Raw genomic sequence first — 17,560 nt, forward strand, 5'->3', positions numbered from 1 at the left:
CGAAAACCCTCAACAGATATTTCTCTCTCTGTCTCTCTTGAGTTCAGGACAGCTGGATTCTCCTCCTGTCTCCTCTCCTTCTCTCCTCCTCTCCTCCTAGATGCCGCTTCCGACTTTTCTGATGTTTGGAGGTCTAGAATTCAGTGGTTTCTCAGGAAACACCTCGCGAAGCGGCGTCAGTGTGTCTGATACTCTTTTACTCCTTCCTTTGCTCTCGTCTCACAGCAGCTTTACTTTAAGACTGAGTCTGAACCAGGATCACAGCAGCCTCCAGCGTGGAGAGAGAGAGAGAGAGAGAGAGAGAGAGAGAGAGAGAGAGAGAGCGAGGGGGTTTTCTCTGATGACAGTATTGATGGCGGATGTGAGTGAACAAGCTCTACCCACAATCCTCTCAAGATACGCCGTCTGAAACCCGACAAGCAACACAAACAAACATCATAAAACAGAGAAGAACATATAAAGATGGAGGACGAGCTGTGTTTATTTCACTGTGAAGTGTCTGTATGTCATTAAAACAGCCAACCGTAAATCTGCTGTATGTCTCGCACTACCAAGTATGGCTCATATTTCCCCTCATAATCAAATAAAAAAAAATAATAGTTTATTTTGCATATTTTTTTGCAAGAAAATATATTTCATGTTTTGCAAGAAGTGTAGCCTTTTTAGGGAAACTGTGATTTTTTGTATCATGATGTTAAATGCTAATTTTCATTAATGTAATAAAAACATTTACAATTTCAAATTAATCAATCAATTTGAAATCAATGACAAGCAAATCAATGACAAGCAAATTTAACCCAAATTTTCATTAATGTAATGTAACAACAACAATTCCCATTACAGTAATGTTGACAACAAAAAATTATTATTCAATATATTTAGTAAGAAAATATATTTTAGGTCCATTAAAGTTCATTTAAGTTGGTTTTTCATTTAAGTTGTTTGTTTATTTGTTTGTTTTTGCATTTTGACATTATTTTCTTAACATTTAACCCAAAATTTTAATAATCTAATGCAAATTATAATAATAATAAAGTAAATAAATCATATTCCTATTACTGTAACATGCTCAAAAAAGTAACATATTTTGCAAAAAGTGAAGTCTTTTTTGAGCAATTATGATTATTTGCATCATCACATTAAACCCAAAATTTTATTTATATAATAATAAAAAAAAAAAAAAAAAAACTTTATTCAAATTATGGTAAAATGCACAACAACAACAAAATAATTATGTGTTATATTTAGCATGTATTTTGGAAAAACTTTTTCTAATTTTGAAAAAAAAATATTACTATTAATAATAAATTAATACATTATTATTATTATTATTATTATTATTATTATTATTTGCTGAATAATGACAAGTAAGCATATTTAACCCAAATTGTCATTAATGTAATGCAAAAAATAAAAATAAAAAATAATAATAATAATGAAATCTTTTTACATTACTGTAATGTGAACAATAAATTAAATATTATTTAATATAATTTGCAAGACAATTAATTTAAGGTCCATTAAAGTATTAAGGTTTTGATTTTATTATTATTATTTACTATATTCATGACAACTTTTAACCCAAATTAATGTAATGCAATAAACAAATAAATAAAAAATAAAACAATATTAAATAATAAGACAATAAGACAATATTTTAAGGGATTTTTTGTTGTTCTTTTTTCTTTCTTTCTTTCTTTTTTGCACTATTTTCATGACAACATTTAACCAAATTTTTTATTATTGCAATGCAATAAAAACAACAAATATATTGTTGTTATATTCATGACATTATCAAATATAAATAAAAAATCTGATTGTCATTACTGTAATGTGAACAGCAAAAATATATTTTTTAGTTTATTTGAATTATAAGCATTTATACATCATGGTTGTATTTCTTGTGGCTTTCATTTTTACTGCAATAATGAATAAAAGCGTTGGAATTAATAAAAATGACTGCATTACAGTAATGAGAAACTAATGAGAATCACCTTTAAGAATAATTGGAAAAAGTAAAACTGGTGCATTACAGTAATGAGAGTTTGCATGAAAATGTGCTTAAATGTCACAATGTAAAAAAAAAAAAAAAAAAAAAAATCATAATGGTCTTCAACGCAGGCTTTGTTTTATTAATAATTTAGCATATTTCTTTCAGACACCGGGATGAAATGTGGCCTAGATGTGTTATCATACAAATCACCCCTAGAGTCAGTTCAATCCCTTTATATAAAGAGAAACAGAGAGAGAGAGTGAGTGAGAAGTACATGAGACGCTGTAGTTTCATCACTGCTGCATCAGCACATTTTAAAAACAGGTCATCAATATCTGCCTGCAGGACACACTTTAAAAACGCAGCCTACAAACCACAGACACACACAGACAGAATCTGCTGCTGTGCCAGATAAACTCCTCATACACACACACACACACACACACACACACACACACACACACACACACACACACACAGCCTGTACTGTAACACCAGCTGACTCTTCTCCAGCCCCGCGTCTCCTTTAATTGGATTTTTATCTGTGGTCTTTTTTTTCTCTCTAGTATCTCTCTTAGACCTCTGAGGAATATTATTAGAAATGATAATTAGACTACAAGAGGGAAAAAAAACAACAACAATGTAACCGGATATTTCAGTCCAGATCTGTTTTATTTTGTGTCCTTGTAAAGCTCAAAGATTTACACAACATGAATCTGATTCTGTCACTCTAATCTGATTCTCCAGTTTGATTCTCTGACTCTAGTTTGATTCTCTAATATAATTCTCTGACACTTGTCTGAACTCTCTGATGCCAGACTGATTCTCTAAATTGATTCTCTGATGCTTGTCTGAATCTCTGACTCTAGTTTGATTCTTAGATCTACTGTAATTTGATTCATATTCTCTAATCTCATTTGATTCAATAATTTGATTCTTTGATTCTCTAATATGAATTCTGTCTCATGCTTAGTTTGATTCTTCAACTCTAGTTCAATTATATTCTTATTTCACTATAGTTTGATTCTCTAATCTTAATCTCTGATACTCTCTGACTCTTATCTCGTTTGATTCATTGACTCTAATTTGATTCTCTTACTCTGATTTTCTGTTTCTTGTCTAGTTTGATTCTTCACTGATTTTTCTATGATCTAATTTGATTCTTTAAAGGAATTAATTAATTCTCTAACCTGAATCTCCAACACTAGTTTGATTTTTTGACTCGGATTCTTCTCTCACTCTAGTTTGATTCTCTAATTTGATTCTTTGATTCTTAATTCTGAATCTCTGATTCACTCATTCTAGTCTGTTCCTCCGACTCTGAATCTCTGACTCTAGTTTGATTGTTTGACTAGTTTGATTCTCTAATTTTATCCATTGATTCTTTAAATTAATTTATTGATTCTTTCATTTTAGTTTTTGATTCTCTTATCTGACTCTAGACTCTAGTCTGATTCTTTGACTCTAATCTGAGTCTCTGTTTGATTCAATAATTTGATTCTTTGATTCTCTTATATGAATCTCTGTCTCACTTTCTGACTCTTGTCTAGTTTGATTCTTTTGATTCTGTCTAGTTTGATTCTTCACCGAGTCTGGTTTTTCTATGACTCTAGTTTGATTCTCTATTAATTAATTCTCTAATCTGAATCTTCGACCAACACTTGTTTGACTCTTCAAATCTAGTTTGATTCTGTAATTTGATTCTTTGATTCTCTAATCTTAATCTCTGATACTAGTCTGAATCTCTTACTCTTGTCTAGTTTGATTCTTTGACTCTAGTTTGATTCTCTTACTCTCATTATAGGTCGCTTGACCAGATTAATTCTTCGACTATAGTTTGATTCTCCTACTCTGATTCTTTGACTAGTCTGTTTCTCCGACTCTGATTCTTCTCTAACTAATTTGATTAATTGATTCTCAATTCTGAATCTATGACTGTAGTTTGATTCTTTGACTATAGTCTGATTCATTACTATTCACTGACTATAGTCTGATCCTCCGACTCTGAATCTCTGACTCTAGTTTGATTGTTCGACTAGTTTGGTTCTCTAATTTGATTCATTGATTATCTAAATTGATTTATTGATTCTTTAATTTTAGTCTTTGAAACTCTAAACTGAATCTCTGACATAAATTTGACTCCAGTTTGATTTTTAGACTCTAGTCTGATTCTTTGACTCTGAATCTCTGTTTCTAGTTTGATTGTTCGACTAGTTTGATTCTCTAATTTGATTCAATGATTCTCTAAATTGATTTATTGATTCTTTAATTTTAGTCTTTGAATCTCTAAACTGAATCTCTGACATAAATTTGACTCTTCGATTTTTAGACTCTAGTCTGATTCTTTGACTCTGAATCTCTGACTCCAGTTTGATTCTCTGATTCTAGTTTGACTCTGCAACTCCAGTTTGATTCTTAGACTCTGATTCTACAGGAAGCGTCTGCTTCAGACAGAATGATAAAAGGTGCTGATGTTGACATTCAGCCAGCTCTAATGCCGATCACATGAACACCGACTGCTCAAGAGTCATTTTTTCAGTGGGTAACAGGTGATCATCTCCTCACAATCACCCGCTGGAACTTTACGAATCGCACCTGTTGTTTCTCCCAGCATCAACAAACAGCGTCGCACAAATATATCATATCAACACACATCACCGCGTTGAACTGAATCCCAAAAGCATATTTACCCTCCACACACACACCTGCTCGGCGCTCAGTCGAACACACAACGCCACTCGCACTGTGATTGAACGCTTGGGGAAGTGATGTCATCAAGTCAAGCACAAATCCACCTGTTCATATCAATCATGGACGCACAAACAAAACACACTGTTTCAACACACACACACAGAGCCTCACTCACCCGTGTGCTGAAGAGAGGAAGTCCTAATCGCCAAAGGTGATCGGTCAGGACCGTCCCGTACACCAGAGCGACACCGGCCGACTTACACACACCACCTGACCACAAAACACAAGACAAAGAGTCACTACAGCACACACACATGCTCAGACGTTGCTCTTTCATCGAGTTCTCAGTTGTGTTTCATACAAGCATCAACTTTGTCTCAGACGTTTCTCCTAAAATCCCTTCTGAAAGTGTGATTCTCATGTACTTCTCACTCTCTCAGGGGTGTAAAAGTACTCGAAAACACATTTTTTACAGTTAAAGTATGGATCTTGAGTTAAAACTTAATTAAAATCAAAAGTCTAAGTATCTACACTGTAAAAAAGAATTGTTGGTTTAACTTAAAAAAGTAAGTTACCTGGTTGCCTCAAAATTTTGAGTTCATTGAAACTAAAAAATTGAGTTAATACAATGAAGGCAATTGGTTTAATCAACAGAAACTCAAAATATGTTATCTGGTAATACACTGAACACTGTATAAGTGTGAGTTTCATGTGTCATAGAAGAGGCTCTCAGGAATGAATGTAACCGTCACAGCTTTTCATTTTCCCGGCAAAAACGACCCGAGTCCTTCACACAGTCTACAGGCTTTCACAGACAACATAGGAAGTCGGGGAAAGTCTTGTTTTTAAGTTCTGTTACAAGCTGTTTACACATTGACAATAAAAAAAAAAAAAAGATTAATACATAAAAATTATTACATACAGCCCTTTTTTATAATATTTTTTGTTCTTCACATGTTTTTTTGTTGCATTACATTAATGCAAATTTGGGGAAAAAAGTTACTGCTCTAAAGAGGCTTACGTTTTTGCAAAATAGAAACTATTTTCTTGCTAAATATATCAACATATCTAGGGCCCTATGATTTCCACAGTGCGGAAAATGCGGATGGAATTGTGGAATCCAGTCATAAAAACTTAATTTACTGTATAATGCGCCGTGTCACGGAAGTTGTAAATTTTTTGATGAATAAATAAAAAGTAGGTGAGTACACTTAAATCAAATCGCGATATAGAATAGTGTCTGTGAATATTAAACCACAAAAAGACTATTTAAATATGAATCCTGCATGTTCTGTATGTCTCTGTGTGAATGAATGGTTTCATCTAGGCATACCTCACACACACTGAAGCACGCGTGACAATCAAGGTGTTTTCATTTTCTGCTGCCTCGCTATATGAGGACATGAACTTCATCTCCAGAATCACGTCATGAGCATTTTACCATTTGATCTGAGAAAAACTATCATCATATGTGACCTGATCCAGCAAAATGAGTCATGGTGACCCAAATTTCAAAATTGAGATTTTGGTATCAATGGAAAGATGAGACAATAAGCTTTAAAATGATATCCTAGTCAAAGTCATACCTTGAATGGTTTTAAAGATACCCATTTGAATTATGGTCGTCTGCCCTCTTTTTCCAATTGAAAACCTGAGAAAATCGCTTTTAAAGTTTTTTGCCCGTTTTTTGTTGATATCTTTCAAAATCCATTGCATTTAAAGGGATAAACTATTTATTTTACAGCTTAATTTGACCAAAGACATATATATATATAAATGCTATTAAATCAGGCTGGGGGTGAATTGTTATGGCCACAGGCGATGCACGTGTGCATGAGCCGAACGCGTCTTTCCGCGCTTATGGCCAAAGGAGTTTCTTTAAAAGGCTCGCGGGAAATGAAGTATACCCGGGCCTTAACCGCTCTAAATTGTAATGGACTGGAGCTCACATCGGGAGAAATGGGAACACGGGGGCACCGCGATGCGACCGCAAAGGGCACTTTCACCTTCACGATCAAAGTGCACGCCACTGATAAGCATTGTAAATGCAGTATTACAGTATACACATACCAATTAAACGCGCTGTTCTCCTCTCGTGCGTCCTCCTCACTGGACTTCGTTTCGCTTTCATATATCTCTTTTATAGATGCCATCAATGCTTTCACCTTTCTAGATGTAATTACCGAAATCAAAACAGTCCATAAACTATAAATCCTCATGAAAACTTCAGTCTGAAGGACTGTCTGAAGCGCTAGTCTGACAGGAGGATGGCTGGACCGATCGCGTGCCTGTCAGTCGAAACGGGGCTTCCCATTGATAAAAATCAGCGTTTATGTCAGTGTGTTTACATTTCTAAGCTTTTTGATTGGTTCTATACAACGTGTAACACCATATTTGGAGAGCAGAGACGTTTCAAGGGATACTGGGAAATGCTCATAAGTGATGAGAGGAGTTGAGAAGTTCATTTCCAGCGAATTTAGTAAAACCATGTCAAATTTAATAGCCATTTAAATACATTTACTCAATTATCTGGACTATGAAACTTTGGGAGATTATTTTTGAAAGTCTGTTCTTTGAAATTAGCTTAAAAAAATAAATAAATGATTTTTTCATTGTTTTTCCACATTATCGGACCATATCTTAAAATAGAACATTGCGACTTCCGACTCATTTCGCCAGATCGGGTCACATTTCATAAACACTGTGTTGTGCAGCACTTTGTTTGACAAAAAAAGTTTGTTTAATGTCTTATGATTAAAAGATAAATTACATTAAAGTTTTATGCCTTCATTTGATTGCCAGAAAAAAAAAAAAAATCAGAAAAAAAAAAAAATAATAGAAATGAAATTTTAAATAAATAAATGTTATTTTTATACAAATCAATTTATTAGACATGCTTTTTGATTATTCAAATGTAATTAAACCATTAAAATGTAATCCAGAAAACTTAAAACAGAATTTGGTAAAAATATAACAGAAGAAAGAAAAATGCATTTCATAGGCGCCTAAAAAATATTATTTTTGTCAAACTTTTAATAAATTGCTTTTAAATTGTCTAAGTTTTATGATTTCAATTAATTAAACATGCTTTTTGATTACTAAAATTTAATTTAACCATTAAAATGAAGTCCAACAAAAAAATAAATAAAAATAAAACGGAAAAAAACTAAATTTGGGAAAAATAAAATGGATTTCATAGGGCCCTATATATTGCAATCTCTGACTTTGGTATCTTGAGCAAATCTGAGCAGTTTGAGACATTGTTGAGATCTCTTCTGAATCTCTAGAGGAGACACATGTGGGATTACGGGCTGTTTTTTACACGAGAAACATCTGAGAAGCAGAGAACATCAGCATGAGTCTAAATCTGAGAAACAACTAAGAAATTGATGCTAAGAAAGAGATTTCTCTCCAAAATGCTGCAGTTTATCCATGCATATAGTGAGAAAAAAAATCGACCTGTGCATTAGATTTTATCTAACATCGACACATTCTGATGATATTTCACTATATTAGTGAGCACATTTGGCCTTCACAAGTGTAGCCAAACACATTACACACAGAGAGAAACCCCCGCTCGTGCCGACAGCACATGTATTATTTAAGAGCAAACTGGCCATTACAGAGATGCATTTGCCAAGAGTCAGCGTGTCTATTACACCACAAACACACACGTCATCTTTATCTAGTGCATCTAACAAGCTCTGCACACTTTAAAATCCCCCTTAAACATCCCATTTGCTATAGGTCAGAGTGTGAAATCACCAGACTGCGCGGTTTTTAAATAAAACAAAGATTACTGGACAACGTTTTCCAAGAAAATACTAAAAAATTGTATGTTTAATTAAATGTGTTCTTCGTAATTAATTTCTGAGTGAAAATGGTTTTAAAGTAAATCTACTTTTTTTTTTTTTTTTTTCCATCAGCATGTACAGCCAGTATCAACTCAAGCACATTAAACATGAACACATCAAAGATTCATCTGCAGACTGAAACACGTGAAACAGCCAATCTGTCTGAAAACACGCTCATTTCAGAGACATCTGGAGGCATTTCTGGGGTTATCGACGAGGTCTCTGTGTGTTCTGCTGGGGTCGCTGGGTTCGAGGTTGATTTTAAGGTGGTTTGTGTTGTTTTATGTGATGTGTGTATGCAGTATTTTTGTCTCTTTCCGCAGACTCGACAGCCTCCTGCACCGACTGCATCAAATATTAACACTGCGATTAAACGCTACAGAGAGAGAGAGAGATGGATGAGCGAGCCTGTCGATGCTTGTAGTAGCTGCCGCAGTGACTGTGTGTGTGTGTGTGTGTGTGTGTGTGTGTGTGTGGTTGGCTGGAGCTCACTAATCACTTAGGGTAATGTTGACCTCCAGAAAAACACACACACACACATACGCACGCACGTACACACACGTGATCTTTGGCTAGTGGGATCATGTCTTGAAAAACAGAAAGAGAAAAAAATGCAAAATGGGATGTTTGGCATCTTTGCATCTTATTCTGGCCAATAATGACAAAGCTTACACTCTAAAAAAAAAAATTCATTTTAAGCAAGCAATATAATAATTGTTAAACAATAGTTGAGTTAAATAAAATTACCCAGCAATTTGGACAAACATTTAACCCATTCACTGGGTTAAAACAACCCAACTGCTGGGCTGGCTGGGTTAAAACAACCCATTCGCTGGGTTAAAAACAACCCAATCACTGGGTTAAAATAACCCATTCGCAGCAAGTGGGTTAAAACAACCCAATCGCTGGGTTAAAACAACCAAACCGCTGGGTTAGCTGGGTTAAAACAACCCAATCGCTGGGTTAACTGGTTTAAAAATAACCCATTCACAGCAACTGGGTTAAAACAACCCAACCTGCTGGGTTAAAATAACCCATTCGCAGCAACTGGGTTAAAACAACCCAATCGCTGGGTTAAAATAACCCATTTGCAGCAACTGGGTTAAAACAACCCAATCGCTGGGTTAACTGGGTTAAAAACAACCCATTCACAGCAACTGGGTTAAAACAACCCATCGCAACTGGGTTAAAACAACCAAACCGCTGGGTTAAAACAACCCAATCGCTGGGTTAACTGGGTTAAAAACAACCCATTCACAGCAACTGGGTTAAAACAACCCAACCGCTGGGCTGGCTGGGTTAAAACAATGCAATCGCTGGGTTACCTGGGTTAAAACAACCCAATCCCTGGGTTAAAACAACCCAATTGCTGGGTTAAAATAACCCATTCACAGCAACTGGGTTAACACAACCCAATGGCTGAGTTAACTGGGTTAAAACAACCCAATCGCTGGGTTAAAACAACCAAACCGCTGGGTTAGCTGGGTTAACACAACCCAATCGCTGAGTTAACTGGGTTAAAACAACCCAACTGCTGGGCTGGCTGGGTTAAAACAATGCAATCGCTGGGTTAACTGGGTTAAAACAAACCTATCCCTGGGTTAAAACAACCCATTCGCAGCAACTGAGTTAAAACAACCCAATTGATAGGTTAACTGGGTTAAAACAACCCAATCGCTGGGTTAGTTAACTGGGTTAAAACAACCCAACTGCTGGGCTGGCTGGGTTACAACAATGCAATCGCTGGGTTAACTGGGTTAAAACAACCCAATCCCTGGCTTAAAACAACCCAATCGCTGGGTTAAAATAACCCATTCGCAGCAACTGGGTTAAAACAACCCAATCGCTGGGTTAAAACAACCAAACCACTGGGTTAGCTGGGTTAAAACAACCCAATCGCTGGGTTAGCTGGGTTAAAACAACCCCTTCACAGCAACTGGATTAAAACAACCCAACCGCTGGGCTGGCTGGGTTAAAACAATGCAATCACTGGGTTAACTGGGTTAAAACAACCCATTCGCAGCAACTGGGTCAAAACAACCCAATCGCAGCAACTGAGTTAAAACAACCCAATCGCTGGGTTAACTGGGTCAAAACAACCCATTCGCAGCAACTGAGTTAAAACAACCCAATCGCTGGGTTAACTGGGTTAAAACAACCCATTCGCAGCAACTGGGTTAAAACAACCCAAACGCTGGGTTTGTCCAGTTTCAACCCAACTTGGGTTGTTTTTAGCCCAGCAACTTTATTTCTCATATTTTTTTGTTCTTTGGACACAATTTTTAATATGTAAAAGTCAAATGTTGTAAATCATATTGTTTAGGCATGACATACGGATATAAAGTCACAATTATGAGAAATAACATCAAAATTAGGAGGTTTTATATCAGCGTTATGGAGAAAGAAGAGGCTTTGCAATCTGTTTTTGAGCTCAAACATGACTTTGCTTAACAAAAACCAGCAACTTGACTCCTAAATCTGATCGATGAGCGAAGAATCAACCACTGAGAGCCAAGAGTTTGAACACAAGTGATTTGTCATCATATTGAGATTCAGAAGCAAATAATAAAAAAATAAAATCATGCAGTGACGTGCATGAAGAAAGAGACAGAAGAAAAGTGAAAGTGAAGTGATACAGGATTTTCATTAGTACATTACAGCTCGTCTGACTACAGTGAGTGAAAACACAAATAATGCTTTAATAACTCTGAGACTGTGAAGTGTGTGTGCGTGTGTGAGTGTGTTAGTGTACCAGAAAACGGTTCGTTTACTCTATGGCACGCATTATTAAAGCTGCAATGAACCTGTTCTCTCGTCCTTCACTCTCTGCTTCCTTCTTTTACACACACACACACACTTGTATATGTGGTTTATGGGGACTCTCCATAGACGTAATGGTTTTTATACTGTAAAAACTGTATATTCTATCCCCCTGTATAAAAAAAAAAACAAAAAAAAAAAAAAAAACAGTTTAGTATGTTTTTTAAGCCATTTGGTTTACGAGGACACAGGAAGTGTGTACGTTGTAATACCCATGTCATTATACACATTTGTGTCCTCATAAACCATATATACAAGAACACACACACAAAGAATAAAAGGAAACAAGTGGATGAAACGTCCATAAACCATCTGCACTTACAGGGAAATAATCTACTGTGTATCGTTTAATATTTCTCTCACTGTCTGATTTTAATCATAAAAACACTAATGAGTCCACATGCATAATGCAAAGCACCATAGGAGGGATGCATTTCTGTCATAAATAGTTATTAATTTGATCATTAGCACCATAATCTACAGTATTATTTATTGAATTATACTAAATAATAATGAAATAAATAAAATAAATCTGAAGTCACCATGTGCGTGTTTGGTGATGAACTGATCATGGCTTTACACAGACGAGGTTGTTTACCTACTTCAAACTCTCAATCAATGACCCCCAGCAGATTAATTGAGATGCTCTACATTGATTTTTCCCCATGACCAGAGACGGAGCGGGGGCGTGTTGCCACGGTGATCTGTAGGGTCAGGGGTTCACGTGCTCGGACGTTTCCTCTCATTCAAAACACTGCATTCAAAAAAATTCCAACACTCTTAATGGATTGAGGAAAACTTTGCAATTGCAACACAATTATATTGACCTTAAAAAGGAAAACATACAAACAAACAAAAGAACAAAAAAAAAGTTACCAAATAACCAAACCGATAAATAAGCCAATGAACAAACAAATGGTTAATAATGGTAGTAGCATATAAGTGAACTGTGTAATTAAACTGACCAGCTGGATTCATTCCATTTCAGTTTTTTTTTTTTTTTTTCCCCACAAAATGTAAACTAATTGCATGCAATGAAATTAAGTTCAAAATGTTCAAGAATTGTGTTGTAATCTGCTTGACTCAACTGAGGAAGCAGCAAAAAATCAATTCTTGAGTGAGCTCCAGTAGATTCACAACTGCTATGAAAGCAAACTGGACTCATTTGAGTAAGTGAGCCGCCCATCATGATGATGCCACGTGGGCATTTCTCTTGAGCAAACCAAACCAGAGACAATGCCAGATGTTTGTTTACTAGTACTTCAACACGTAATGAATCATTCATGTCTGGAGAACACTTAAATGATTAGTTCACTTCAGAATTAAAATATCCTGATAATTTGCTCACCCCTGTGTCATACATTTATGTGTGTGTCCCTTTAAATGCAAATGAGCTGCTGCTCCCGGCCCCTTTTCCAGAAGAGGGCGGAGCTTTAACAGCTCACGCTTCGATTGCTCAACAACAACAAAGCCGGGGAATCTCACGCAGCCAAAATGAGGATTGTCAGTAACGGTGTTCAGCCTTACATTGTTCAAACCGGAGTCGACACTGATGGAGAGACTCAGGAAGAAGTTACAACTTTTAGAATGAAACTGGACGTTTCTGAACGGTTAGTGGATAAATTTATGTAGTTGCTGTGGAGTTGATTCAACTCATCGACTAGCATGTGTCGTCATGTTCATCTTTTCTGCAAATCTAGCGTTGAATTGACCCTCGATTGTGAAGCAGTCCAGAGTAAATTGATTTGCGCAAATATAGAACACTTTACCGAGATTCTTCAGCACATTTCATTCATAAATTAAATACAACCACAGTGTCCTCAATGACATCCAATATATCTCCAGCTTCTACAGTGAGTAAACAGAAATGGCAGATTGCTGCGGCTCTCTCAGGATTGTATCTATGCTAATAGGGCAGATCATCACCAGTCATGGGCGGGGCTTCCCTACTCTTGCATAAGAGAAGGGGGAAATCTGGAACCGTGTGTTTGGAGAGACTGTTTATGATTTATAGAGATTATTAACCCTTTAAGACATTTGCGTGTCTCTCTTTAAGAGCCAATAAAAACTGAACCCATATAGGTAGCACAAAAATTCTTTTTGCATACAAAACCAGAGACTTTACGTGTTCAGATCACGCCTCCAACATGCTTCTGTTGCATTGTATTCACCCTATTCACCCTCTAATGAGTCCAGTGTAATGTGCATTTACAACAAAAACAGCACAGCCACTAACTGAATACAAATATGTATGTTTCACGTGCTCATAACTTCATGAAAAATGCACAGATCATAGAAAATGGCACATCATTATATATTGCGTTGATCACAAGATATTACTCATGGAATGATTTAACATACTTGGCTAAAAACATGTCTCTCATCTTTCCGGGATGCAGTGTGTATCCAATGTTCCCGGACCCATCCATGTTCGTTTTCCAACGTGGAATAACACAAAACAGGTATCATCTTATATCAGATAATCTCATCTTTTTAATGCATCTAACCACTTTGAAAAACTCCTAACGAGTGCTGAGAATTGCCTCGTTTATCGCCCATGGGCGCCATCTGGCTGTGAAAAAATGAATAATTTATTAACTATACTTTATGCTATCTCCACAAAATTTGAACCAGATGCAGCTCACATGTAGGAGACCATCACCAAAAAAGAATGTTTCTCTGATCTTATTGCCTCCCTAAATTATTCTATGTCAAATAAAAATAAAAAAAGAAAAATTCTAAAAAAAAAATTATATATATTTTTGTATTTTATCAGCAGTTTCTCAGCATGAAAATGCCCAAATGTAATGTAATTTATATTTTCTAAAAATACGAAAAGTGTTCTATCAAATGATACCTACCGTTTTGGAGTTATGAGTCTTTACTTTTGTGTATGTCGCTCAGAAAAAGAAAAAAAAAACTCTAAAACAGCCTTCAGGTCTTAAAGGGTTAAAAACGTATTGGGTGGATTTTTACCATTATAGGCTGGTTGTATACACACACTGTGGACAAACATCTGTGTTCAAACACCTTATAAAAGTGAATTTTGCATAACAGGTCCAATTAATACATTCATGAAAAGACCAGTTGGTTAAAAACAACTGTAAAAAAGAAATGAATAAGAAAAGTAAAGTCAGTTCTGAAAAAAAAAAAAAAAACGTTTTGAGCACAGATGCCACTGGGTGAGAAATACTGTATCTAATGCAATCAAATTCAGACATGTTTAAGTGTGCATTAATTGCCCAAATACAGCTTGGACCAGCTAGAAACCTGTTCTAAACACACAGTTATCAGTTCCAGTCTTGCGCCCACAGCTGTTTGAGAGTCTGAAATACTTCTCCTTCATGAACACAACTGTCAGAGATCAGCTCCATTCATCAGACTGCTGCATCCTTAAAACCCGCCACGGCCGGCGGGCAAACACGCAAACGCACACGCACACGCGAGCGACAACCAATAAACTCGAGCAGCAACAAAAGACTGAAACCGAGAATCTAAAGAATGGCTCTGGGCGATCGGCAGAGCTTCACACTTGCAGATTCATCAAGCTCTGTGAGACTGCTCCACTTTCGCATGACAACCACAACAACAACAACAACAACAACAACAAAACCAGACTGACTGACACTCGGATCCTAACGTCATGATCTTTAGTGAACTTCATTGGTAATTATTAGTCTAATCGTGACAGGAGTTATTCTGTCTGGGCTGTGGAGGTTTTAAAACACTCAACGCTTGGTAAATGAGACACTGAGAATCTCACGACAATACGACGCATTCAAAGACATGGCATTTATTTCATGCATTTAGCTTTTTTTTCAATAGGAACAGACACAATACTAATTTGTAGGATGCGTAAGTGTAGACAGCAAAAACTGACAGATGCTGAAAATCAAACGCAGACATTTTCCTGAAGAAACAGTCTTGCTTCGCAGTTCTGTTGCTGTGGAGTCACGTAAAAGAGTGAGGATGGCGATTTCCCCGGTGAGCAGTGCAGGTGTGAGCTTAAGGTGCTCAGCGGAGACGCAGACGCGTTCCTTCTTCCGTCTGTCACTCGCGCTAATTTGATTACTGACTGATTAAACCGTCACTAATGCAGTCAGAGCCGCGGCGTGCTAATGTAATAAAATCACTTACGGCTAAAACCGGTTAGCTTAATTGGCAGTAGGAGTGATGCTCAAGATTTGCATTAAATCATTTATTTGCGCCCTCAACACGCAATTCCATTACTCACATTAGCGATTTGCACCGCTAATTTAAGCAGAGAGACTCGTTCAAGGGTACGGAGCTGAAGCGTTAGCATCCCACTGATCTCCTTAACTTGTTAGCTAGACCATTTCCTTGGTCACACCATTGCAATGAGAGTGAGAAGAAACCATCAACATGCTTCTGTCATTTTTTTTTGCTATAGCGATCACGGCCGTTAACCTTGTGCCTCCATAACGAGTGAGGTTTGGTCAACAGCCTGGGTCGTGTTACGTCGCTGCTGATCATTAAAACTAATAGGCAACATCTACCTGTAAACACATCCAGGGCTAATGTCTCATGACATTAGCATTAGCCGCTCGTCTCGCCCGTCCACTGAAAGTCAAGCGTAATTGCTTGGGTCCATTAGTGCTCACATCAAACAGATGGTGCCCTAACCCCCTAATTCCCATACATGTTTGCACCACGCACACAGTCGCTCCCACACGCGGGACAGAGGTTCGTGAGGCCCCTGGAGTCTTCTGAGGGGCCCGTGGAAGAACAGGTCACCAAAAACATGCTCCCTGCAAGCAGAATCAGACTCAACACTAAATGCACACGCTCTCACCTCTACACTTCATGAAGGACAGCCTCATGGGTCTCACATTTTGTCATATCACAACAACAAACAAACACTCACATGGATGGAGTTGTAAGAAAATGTATGTGAACCACTTGCAGAATCTGTGAAAATGTGAAAAATTTTAACAAAATAAGAGAGATCATACAAAATGCATGTTATTTTTTATTTAGTACTGTCCTGAGTAAGATATTTTATTTGTTTGTCCTGAGCAGCAGTTAAACTGAACTCTGTTCTTCAGAAAAATCCTCCAGGTCCTACAGATTCTTCAGTTTTCCAGCATCTTTTGCATATTTGAACCCTTTCCAGCAGTGACTGTATGATTTTGAGATCCATCTTTTAACACTGAGGAACTCAAACACAACTATTAAAAAAGGTTCAAACATTCACTGATGTTCCAGAAGGAAACACGACGCATTAAGAGTCAGGGGGTGAAAACTTTTGAACAGGATGAAGATGTCCACATTTTTCTTATTTTATTGAAATATCATTGCTTCTCATTTAGTACTGCCCTCCGGAAGCAACAGAAGATACTTGCATGTTTCCCGGAAGAAAAAATAAGTACAATTTACCTTGATCTTCAAATTCAAAAGTTTTAACCCCCTCGGCTCTTAATGTGTTGTGTTTCCTTCTGGAGCATCAGTGAATGTTTGAACTTTTTTTAATAGTTGTGTTTGAGTCCCTCAGTTGTCCTCAGTGTGAAAAGATGGATCTGAAAATCCTACAGTCACTGCTGGAAAGGGTTCAAATATGCAGAAAATGCTTGAAAACTGAAGAATCTGCTGGACCCAGAGGATTTTTCTGAAGAACAGAGCTTTTTTTTTTTCTTGTGGACTATATGAAGAGTTTGGTTCCAAAACGCAATAACTCAATTTTGATTATTTTGAGTAAAAAGGTGTTTTCTTTACCAAAACATTGGCAAGATGAAAACCACTATTTTCTGTTTCAAACTTTCACATAGCATCTTTTGGATATAAAAACATAAAAAAATTCAAATCTACATTTTGATTTTAAAAAGTTTATTATAAAAACGTATTATTTTTTCCCCAAAATGCAATAAATCCATGACACTTTTTTTTCAAAATGCAATTAATCCATCAATATAAAAGTTATTTTTCAAATTGAAAATACACAACAAAGTAAGTGGATTCACATATATGACAGAGTCTAAACTTTGCCAATATTTATCTTATATTCAGCCAATTTACTAAAAATACATTCAGCCGTCGCTCCAATGGTCATCTTGTTAATGTTATGATTATTTGTCATTACCGATTAAAGAGTATCTGGCGCCACCGCACGGTTAAATAAAACACATGTGCCGAGTACATTGGTATTAAAAACGGCTTTTAAAAAAGCCTTTAATGTTTACAGTGT

At 36.4% G+C, this 17,560-nt stretch overlaps 1 protein-coding gene across 5 annotated transcripts in view; it reads right to left on the bottom strand.

Moving 5' to 3' along the window:
- Nucleotides 1-17,560, bottom strand: part of rbfox3b (RNA binding fox-1 homolog 3b) — a 223,215-nt gene that overhangs the window by 136,976 nt on the left and 68,679 nt on the right. For all 5 annotated transcript variants that reach the window (XM_048200603.1, XM_048200620.1, XM_048200609.1 and 2 more), the window contains one exon: nt 4,860-4,954. In XM_048200603.1, coding sequence (XP_048056560.1) covers nt 4,860-4,954 — 95 coding nt within the window. The remainder of the gene's footprint in view (nt 1-4,859; nt 4,955-17,560) is intronic.

This window comes from Megalobrama amblycephala, linkage group LG1 (assembly GCF_018812025.1).
Source record: "Megalobrama amblycephala isolate DHTTF-2021 linkage group LG1, ASM1881202v1, whole genome shotgun sequence".
NCBI lineage: Eukaryota > Metazoa > Chordata > Actinopteri > Cypriniformes > Xenocyprididae > Megalobrama > Megalobrama amblycephala.